The 10400-nt window shown below is 36.5% G+C and overlaps 1 protein-coding gene across 1 annotated transcript in view; it reads right to left on the bottom strand.

Moving 5' to 3' along the window:
* UGGT2 (UDP-glucose glycoprotein glucosyltransferase 2) overlaps window positions 1–9702 on the bottom strand; it is a 159217-nt gene extending 149515 nt beyond the window's left edge. The window contains exons 1-4 of the mRNA XM_023754705.1: window positions 9456–9702; window positions 7730–7761; window positions 7175–7191; window positions 5610–5692 (exon numbers count right to left, since the gene is read on the bottom strand). Of these exons, the coding sequence (XP_023610473.1) occupies window positions 5610–5692; window positions 7175–7191; window positions 7730–7761; window positions 9456–9702 (379 nt within the window). The remainder of the gene's footprint in view (window positions 1–5609; window positions 5693–7174; window positions 7192–7729; window positions 7762–9455) is intronic.
* Between the last annotated feature and the right edge of the window lie 698 nt (window positions 9703–10400).

Here is a 10400-nt window from a genome sequence, read left to right as displayed (position 1 = left end):
AGAGAATCGTGCCCATTCTTGCTTGGTAGCAGTAGCAAAATTATGTTCTGTTTTTTTTAAATGATGGTGATGGTAAGCACAAGAACCGAAACACCGACCCCCGGGGGCCGATGACTCGAAATCAGGCTTTTAAAAAGATTCCCAGCTGATTCTAATGTGCAGCCAAGGTTGAGAACCACTGTTCTAGAAGCACATGCAATGGACTGCAGCTGGGAACACAAGCTACGCTAGCCAGATGCTGGATTGGACTGTGCTTTAATATGGAGCAACGGCTCTGGGCAATGGCTTTGATATTAGCTCTGCTGAAGACACAGCAGGACTTCCTCCATGGCGAAATGGAGATGGGACCTCCGGAGGGAAACCCTCTTAAAGTTACATCATCAATAGAGCTTTCTCCACCATACCTCATCCTCCCATGGGGGCCTCATGAAATTCTTATTCCCACGGCACCCCAAGAGCTCACCGGTAACAGGTAGGGACACAGAGGACACACCACAGATAACAAGAGGGAAGGGGGGTTCATGGCTGGGAGAAAAAGGTGAAGGCATTAAGCAAAAATAAAAACAAAAACCCAAATCCTCATAAACAAAGACAACAATGTGGTGATTACCAAAGGGAAAAGGGGTTAGGCCAGGGGTGGGCAAACTTTTTGACTCGAGGGCCACAATGGGTTCTTAAACTGGACCGGAGGGCCAGAACAAAAGCATGGATGGAGTGTTTGTGTGAACTAATATAAATTCAAAGTAAACATCATTACATAAAAGGTTACGGTCTTTTTTTTTTTTTTAGTTTTATTCATTTCAAACAGGCTGTAGTTTGCCCAAGGCTGGGTTAGGGGGAGGTATAAGAGGGTACAGGGAATAAAAATGAAGATGGAAGGAGACTTGACTTGGGGTGGTGAATACATAATATAATATACAGATGATGTATTATAGAACTGTACAACTGAAACCTATATAATTTTATTAACCAATGTCACCCCAATAAATTCAATTTAAAAAACTTATTTAGAAAGTCACAGAGGTAGAAGAAGTGAGCCATAGACGAAATGGGCTCAGGAAACAAGTTACAGAGGCAAAAAAGGACCCTTAGAGCTCAGAAGAAAGATAAGTCAAGGAAAACATGCCTGGGGAAGAGGAAGAGGCTCAGGCATGCCAGGTGTGTACTGAAAATATTGGGGGAATACTTTGAAAAGTATATGACTGTTTAATGACTATACTGTACACCTGAAACTAATATAAAATACTGATTGTAAACTGTACTTGAAAAGTAATTAAAAAATTGAAATGATCTTTACAAAGACATAATAGCTATAGAACCAACAAGAAAATAGCCAAAATTAATGAATAATATAACTTAAATAAGACTACATCAGTCAAAAGGGTTTTAGTCACCCATGAAAACAGAGAAGAGTCAACAAAAATAAATGTAAGTAGTGCCTGAAAACAGACACCAAATTCTATCACTGGTAAGGTTGTCTCTAATATAGTGATAGATGCAGGACTCAGCTATTTAGAAAAAATAAACACTAATTTAGGCTTAACTTACAAGTTCATCCCAATCAAGAGATGGATGCATTGGACTATTTCAGCTGATGTTTTAAAATAACTAAATCCTTGCTCACCAACAAACCTGTTAATAATTTTACCCTTTCAATAGCCTTCCTTTATCCACAACTTCACCTTTTACCTGAATTTGGACAATTGGCAATACACATACATCACACTCATCTTAAAAAAAAAAAAAAAAAAAGCAGCAGCCTCACAGTCAACTTCTGATTCATCTTATTCACTTCATACTTGATCTTGAAAGATTGAACAATACCTATTTCTACATACTCACCTCTACTCATTCCTCAATCTACTGTAGTTTTTTTTATTTTAAACAATATATTTTTATTGATTTCAGAGATGAAGGGAGAGGACAAGATATAGAAACATCAATGATGAGAGAGAATCATTGATTGGCTGCCTCCTGCATGCCCCCAACCGGGGATGGAGCCTGCAACCCTGGGGCATGTGCCCTGACCAGGAATTGAACAGTGACCACCTGGTTCATAGGTCAATGCTCAACCACTGAACCACACTGGCTGGGCAACCTACTGTAGTTTTGATTATTATAACAGTGAAATTGCTCTCACCAATGTCACCAAAATTTTTTTGTTGTTAAAGCTTAATATTCAAATTACTTGATCTGTCTATAGCATTTAATAACATTTATCATTTACCATCTAATATTCTCCTGGCTTTCATGACATCACATTTTCTAAGTTTTCACCTAGTCCCACGGGTATTCCTTAGACCAGTGGTTCTCAACCTTCCTTATGCCGCGACCCTTTAATACAGTTCCTCATGTTGTGGTGACCCCCAACCATAAAATTATTTTCATTGCTACTTCATAACTGTAATTTTGCTACTGTTATGAATCGTAATGTAAATATCTGATATGCAGGATGTATTTTCATTGTTACAAATTGAACATAATTAAAGCATAGTGATTAATCACAAAAACAATATGTAATTATATATGTGTTTTCCGATGGTCTTAGGTGACCCCTGTGAAAGGGTCATTCGACCCCCAAAGGGGTCACGACCCACAGGTTGAGAACCGCTGCCTTAGACTCTATTGGGTGTTCATCCTCTAGTTCAACATTGGTGTTATTCAGGGTTCTGCCCTGGGGACATATTTTTTCTCATTCTATACCTTCTTTCTATAACTGCAATTACTCTTTTGATATTGATAACTCCCAAATTCTACACTTTAGCTTAGGTTTTTTTGTTTTTTGTTTTTTTTTTAGCTAAAGTAGACTAGATTGCTTACTCATATATCAGCTTACTGGATATTTTCACTTGGATATTCCACAGGCATTTCAAATGTAATACATCTAAACTGGAATCGTCTTATCCCAAACCTGATTCTCAGTTACAAGTAACTGAGTTAGGAATATCATAACAAAATAGTATCATAAAATCTTTTCCATTAAAATATAAAAGCAACTTTAGTGTAGACACTATTAAAATATTCAAGGACTTTGAGAATGAGAACCTTATATGCTGAACACATGAAGAAATAAAAATAAATAAGGACTTCACTGACATTCCCAACTCACCATACAAAACTACATAGGTTAGCTAACTGATGCCACTTTAATCTTCAGGCATAAATATAAAACTCTGTGGCAGAACTATGTGAAATGTTTTTAAAAAACAGGCAAGTCAATGATTAAAAAGTCTTAATTTACTGGCACATAATGTAAAGTGTTCTCATTAAATGGCATGAAACTAGCACCTACACTCAAAGTGTTAAAATGTTCAGTATTTATAACTTGTTTAATCAAGGAGATTATCAGAATTATTCTTCAGTAAAGAGTATTTAGAGGGTCTAATGAAGATTCAACAACCTAAAAAATTACAAGTAATCAAGGATTTGAAATATTTCCTCTAGAATAACATCTTAAAGACAAATCTGGTAAAACCTGATAGTTGTTAACATACTTCATTCCTCATATAAACCATTCTTTCCCACACCTAACAACGTCGAAATAATGCAACATACCCATTTCACTCTCACCGTTATAAATAAGCTCAACAGAGTCATATTTTCAGTGTAATTCTTATTTAATACAATTCATTTTAAGTTCAACCCTCACATATACATGCCTCCTACAATATAAGCTGGAAGTAGAACTTAGGTATTCCTGAGCTTGTATGCCAACTTTTTAATGATCTGCCACCAGATTGTCCAGGTATTTCGTTTCATTTAGCTATAAAATATGCTGATATATCTAAGCAACTTGAAATAATAGTTCAACATTTACAAGAATAATTTTCAAGATAGCTTCTTTAATGAAAAATGGTGCTGAATAAGGCATAAAGTATGTAGTGAGAACAATAGATTTGGGATAGATATACTGTGAATTTTAAATGAGTGTCTGGAAGTGGTGTTAGATTTTTTAACTATCATGAAAACTTGTCATATTATTTTAGCCTTTTTTTTTTTACCTCAATTCGCAAAACTAAAATTACCAGGACAAATACAAAGTCAACAATTTCCCAATCATTTGAAAATAGACTTCTAAGTGGTCACAGTTCCTCTGTGCATTCCACTCCTGCCACTTTTCTCCCTTCTTCACCACCAGGCTAAATCCTATCACCCAAATTCAATTCCTGCATTCACCATTGGAAAGGTTGTCGGATGTCTCAGAAATATTGACTAGGTACCTTTTTTTATACATTATCATGTATCCCTCCTAAAGCTCTTATCACCTCATAGAATACTTAGCTGTTTTGCTGTCTTCTGCATTGTATTATGGCGGTTCAAATAACATGTCACATTTATTCATCTTTATATTCCCTGTATCTAAAGCAATACCTAGCTTCTCTTGACTCAAATGATTATTAAATAATGAATTGAAGTAAACGTTTTTTGAGAGTGCAAATTACTTGTTTTTGGAAAGATTTCAGTTTAAGATATCATCAAAGGCATGTCTGCTCTATTTTTGAAACCTAGCTCATGAAATCATAAAATTGTTGAACTTCACCATCACATGAGCCAAATAGTCTCCAGTAAATGAACACTTAAAACATTTTAAACTGTTCTTTACCTTACATTTATTCAGGAATAAAATAATAAACTATTTAATTACTGTAGTAAGATGCTTTCTCTAAGTCTAAAAGGCTAAAGAATTCCCTCCTGAGTGACTCCATGTTAATATCATTATATTCTTTGTAGAGACAGGAAAATAACCATTCTTTATAATAATAAGTAACCTTTTAGCCTCTGCTGCTAAAACCTAAATTCAGTTTATTAAATCTACTGACCTTCCCTAAGAAACACATTAATAACACTTGTTCATTCTAAAGATATAAGTATATATAAATAGATATATAATCTCATATATATTTAAAAAGTAGAAATGCCTAACTCCATTTTCTAGACAGTGAAATGAAAGCATACTAGTTCCCAGATTTTTGATGGTAAGTATTGAAAATCTCTTGAAAAGTTTGAGTATTTTGGCAAAAAAAATCAATATTACTATATGCAAAACTAATACTATTTCAAATAAATCTACGTAAAAAGCAAAACAATTAAAAAATTTCTATTTCTTCTTGATTATAATGAATTATGCAAACATTGCTAATTATATGATATTTTTTTAAATCCTCACCCGAGGATTTTTTTTCAATTGGTTTTTAGAGAAAGAGAGAGAGGAAGGGAGGAAGGGGAAAAGGGAGGGAGGGAGAGAGAGAGACGTCGATGTGTGAGAGAAACATCGATTAGTTGCTCTTGTACATGCCCAACCGGGGATCGAACCCTAAACCTAAAATGTGCCCTGATCAGAAATTGAACCTACAACCTTTTGGTATATAGGATAATGCTCTAACCAACGGATCTATCTGGCCAGGGCTGAGCTTTCTTATATTAAAGAATTAAAGGTTTATATTTTTGGAAATGGATGCTTAAAACAGTTTTCATTAAAACATCTTTCAAACTTAATATTCAGATTTATTAATCCCATTAAGCATTTACACTTAACCTTTATCATTAAATATATCCAAAGTGTGCACATAAATATAAATCTTACCAGTTAAAATATGCACATGACATACCTCTTTGCTTATAAATTGCTAATTCTTTTACGGTGTCCAAAAACTGCCAAAATTTTTCATTACTTTCTTCTGCCATAAATTCACTATTAAAAAATAAAAGTAATCAGTTAATAAATGAAAATTAAAAAAGTGGTTTAGATACTATAAACTATACGTTAGAACCAAATTATAAATTACGGTAAAAACAAACAAACAAAATAAACAAAATTAATGTCAAGTTGCTGATTTCTATTTATCATAATGCAGAAAGAGAGCAAATTGATGATTCTTACCTGAGATATCATTCTCAACTACAGGTACATACTCATGACCAGAACAAACTGCATAAAAAATTTTTGGTTTTTCCTCATTATTAGCTACAACTAAAATATGGATTATTTATTTTGTTTCTCCATGTGAAATAGTACTAAGAAGTATAATTTTAAAGTAATGAAGAAAGTATTTTTAAAATAAAAAGTAACAAAGAAAAAATTGCCTGTTTTGCACAAAAACTGGTTTTATGAACACTTTTAAAATCATGTATAATTTTTAATTAGCTACTTATTTGTGCAGACAATTTTTATTATTTAAAACAGATAATATCTTCATAAAAAATTAATAGGAAGTTGATGTATTGCATTGGGTATTTGGCCTTGAAGCCTAAAGAAACTTCCATTTTTATACAAATGGTAGGTAAAAAAAAAAAAAAAAAAAAAAGGCCAAAGCCAATAAAACCTTTTGGAAATAATGAAATAAGTGAAAGGCTATTCACTCCTATTTAGAACAAAGCACAAAAAACCTGAAACAAATAGATTTAACTATTTAAACCAGAAAGGAAACAGTCACCAAACAGATGGTAAAGATTCTTTGTTAGTCCTCCCTCCCCCCCCCCTCTCGCCACCCCCCCCTTTAGTAAACTTAAACTAGCATGTAATATAAACGGAAAGTATTTAAGGCATCAAACACACATGCAGAGGAACTAATTCTTGTGAATCTGAGATGGTCACTAAATGGAGAAAAGGAGGCCGATAAAACTGATTAATCCATCAACATAAACATGGCAAGCATATAAAATTTTTTTTCATTTTATATATTTATTAAATTGATTGGGGTGACACCGATCAACATGAAGCATAGAAGTTTAAAGCATTAAGTAACTTCAAAACAACTCTTGTTATTAATGGTGTCCAACTCATTAAAAAAAAAAAAGATAAAAGCAGAGGAAACAACTGGAACACTAAACAGAATATACCTGAAAGGGCAGGGATGCTACAAAACCGTAAGTAAAGTGAGGAGCAACACTTAATACCTAATTGACTTGACCAAACAACTGCAGACATGCTCATACTGTGCAATCATAGGAAAAAGACTTCTTCCATATGCCAGAATTTGTACATCTAAGCATGAACCTTCAAAGTGATTACCTTAAGAAAATATTCACTTACACTCATTTACTCAATATATATCACTGCTCTAAGCACTTTTGGAACTATTCTAGAATTACTTTCAGGAGCAAAATGCCAGTAACTCATCATTAATCTCAGAGAAGTAAATATCCTTGAGAGCCCTCTAAATCAGCTCCTTACCTTCCGAAAGATATTACCTTTGGTCAAAGTTTTAAAAAGAGAATAACCGAAGTAATCTTGAGAAAGAAGAACAAAGCTAGAGATATCATGCTGCCTGATTTCAAACTATATTACAAAGTTATAATAATCAAAACAGTATGATATTGGCATAAAAACAGACAAACAGATCAATGGACCAGAACTGAGAGCCCTGAAATAAGCCCAGGCATATACAGGGGTAGGCAAAAGTAGATTTACAGTTGTGAGTATGCTAAACAGAGTTTATTCTTACATTATTATTAATTATTATATTATTTATATTACAACTGTAAACCTACTTTTGCCAACCCTTGTATGGTAAGCTAACTTATGACAAAGGAGCCAACCAAAGGGAAAAGAACAGTCTCTTCAATTATTGATGTTGGGACAACTGAACAGCCACTCACAAAAGAATGAAACTGGATCACTGTTTTACCCCATACACAGAAATTGACTCAAATGGATTAAAGACTTGAACATAAAACATGAAACCATAAAACTTCTAGGAAAAAAACCCATGAGCTGTAAGCTCCTTACCATTGGTCTTGGTGATTTTTTTGGATTTGATACTAAAAGCAAAGGCAACAAAAGCAAAAATAAACACATGGGACTACATCAAACTAAAAAGCTTCTGCACAACAAAGGAAATCCTCAACAAAATGAAAAGGCAATCTACTGAATGGGAGACAATATTTGAAAGTCACGTATCTGATAAGGGGTTAATACCTAAAATATATTAATAATTCATACAACTCCACATAAAAAACAACAACAAGCAAGCCAATTAAAAAATGGTCAGAGGATCTGATAGACATTTTTTCCAAAGACATACAGATGGCCAACAGGGACGTGAAAAGGTGCTTAACGTCATTAATCATCAGGAAAATGCAAATCAAAACCACAATGAGATACCACCTCACACTTGTTATACAATAGCTATCATTAAAAAGACAAGAGATAAATGTTGGCAAGGACATGGAGAAAAAAGAACCCTTGTACAAGGTTGGTGGGAATGTAAATCAGTGCAGCCACTGTGGAAAAGAGCATGGAGATTGCTCAAAAAATGAAAACCAGAACTACCATGAGATCCAGCATGTCCACTTTTGGGTATCCAAAGGAAACAAAAGCACTAACTCAAATAGATATATGCACCCCTATATTCACTGCAGCATTATTTACAACAGCCAGTTGTCCACAGATGGATGAATGAAGAAATTGTGGTATATATGTGCAATGAAAAATTATTCAGCAATAAAAAAAAGAAGCCCAGCAGGTGTTGCTCAGTGGTTGGGTGTCCACCCATGAACCAGGTCAAGGTTCAATTCCTGATCAGGGCACATACCCAGGTTGCCCACTCGATCTCCAGTAGGGAGGTGTGCAGAAGGCAGCCGTATCAATGATTCTCATCTTAAATATTTCTATCCTCTCCCTCTCCCTTTCTCTCTCTGAATATCATTAAAAAACATAAAAAGGAATTCTACTGCCCTGGCCGGTTTGACTCAATGGATAGAGTGTCAGCCTGCGGAATGAAAGGTCCCAGGCTGGAATCTGGTCAAGGGCACATGCCCAGGTTGCGGGCTGATCCCCAGTAGGGGGCGTGCAGGAGGCATCAATCAATGATTCTCATCATTGATGCTTCTATCTCTCTCTCTCTCTCTCTCTCCCTTCCTCTCTGAAATCAATAAAAAAAATTTAAAAAAACAAGAAATTCTGCTATTTGGTACAACATGGCTGGACCGTTAGGGCACTGTGCTAAATTAAATCAGACAGAGCAAGACAAATATTGTATCACCTCATTTATGTGTGAAATTCCCCCTCCCCCAAATAGAGAACAGATTGGGGGGAGGGGGGGGCAGGTGGGTGAAGTTGGTCAAAAGGTACAAACTTTCAGTTATAATTCAAGGGACGTAAGGTACAGCATGGTGACTCTAGTTACTACTGAACTTCATATTGAAAACGGCTGAGATCTTAAAAAGGTCTCATCACGAGAAAAAAATGTTGTAACTATGGTGACATGTTAACTAGACTCATTCTGGTGATCACAATACTACATACAAATAGCAAATCATTATGCTGCACATCTGAAACTAATGGAATGCTAAATGTCGATTATAAAAGAACTGGTTTCGTTTCTCACATATGCATTGTGATGCGGGGTGATGGACTCTCTTTTCAGGACCATAACCTCTTGCTTTGGTGGAACGACGAAAGTCATCGGCATGAAAACTTCACGCTGGCTAAAGAACCTTCAAATTCTGTTTACCGGAATACTGAGGGCAAAACTGAATGGCAACAAGTGTTGTGTCTGCACAGTAAACGACCCCGTGTGAGCCGACGCCAGGGGAGGAGATCCGGGAGGAAGAACGCGGGACGTCCACCTGGGGCTCCAGGTCGGCTTCAGGGAAAGACCTGCCCGCGTTCATTGAGGGGCTGGCAGCCAACGCTCCACGCCACCATCCATTCTTCTTCTCTTCTCCCCTTTCGTAAATGTTAAGAAATCCCAAACGCATTAGCAGAAATCCGACGTTTTAAAATTCGCGGGCGAGGCAAAGTCTCAACTGCGGGTGGGGGGTGGGGGTGGGGGAAGGAATTGCAAATTGCAAAGAGCGCGGCGGGGGGGAGGCGGGGAGGAGACGATGCTCCGAGGGCCCGGCACGAGGGGCGCCCGGAGCGGGGGGGCGAGGCGGCTCCGAGCAGCCGTCAGCGCCCGGGGACACCTGACCGTCTGTATTCCCTCCCTAGTTTCAGACGCGATAATGGGTTCAAGCAGCAGAACATCGAGGTTCTAAAAAACAAGTGCGTGGGTCCCCTCTTAATCGAAAAAAGAAAAATCAGAGAGAGATCATCACATGAGATTCTGATGAATTTATATGCAAGGGTGCTGACGCTATAGATATGGATTGAAAGATAGGCGAAAAGAGGGAATATGGAAGGAGTATCGAAAAAAGTATGTACGGTCAGAGACAGTATGACAATAAAGAATAAAGAAAGACTGGTACCAGTGATATCCAGTGAGGGAACGTGACAGCGCGAGAGAGAGATAGATACTTAAAGAATGTATCATGCGGCGATGAGGTATTAGTGTAGTTCGTGGTTGATGGACGAAGATGATTGTTACGGTGAAGGCCCTAAGAAATGGACCATCGAGCACCTACTAGGGGTTAAATGAAGTGCTAGAGAACAGGTAGAGGATAGAATAAGTGGGTGT

Source organism: Myotis lucifugus, unplaced genomic scaffold, assembly GCF_000147115.1.
Source record: "Myotis lucifugus unplaced genomic scaffold, Myoluc2.0 scaffold_64, whole genome shotgun sequence".
Taxonomy (NCBI): Eukaryota; Metazoa; Chordata; class Mammalia; order Chiroptera; family Vespertilionidae; genus Myotis; species Myotis lucifugus.
The sequence above is the reverse complement of the archived record's forward strand: the minus strand, read 5'-3'. Positions and strand labels throughout refer to the sequence as shown.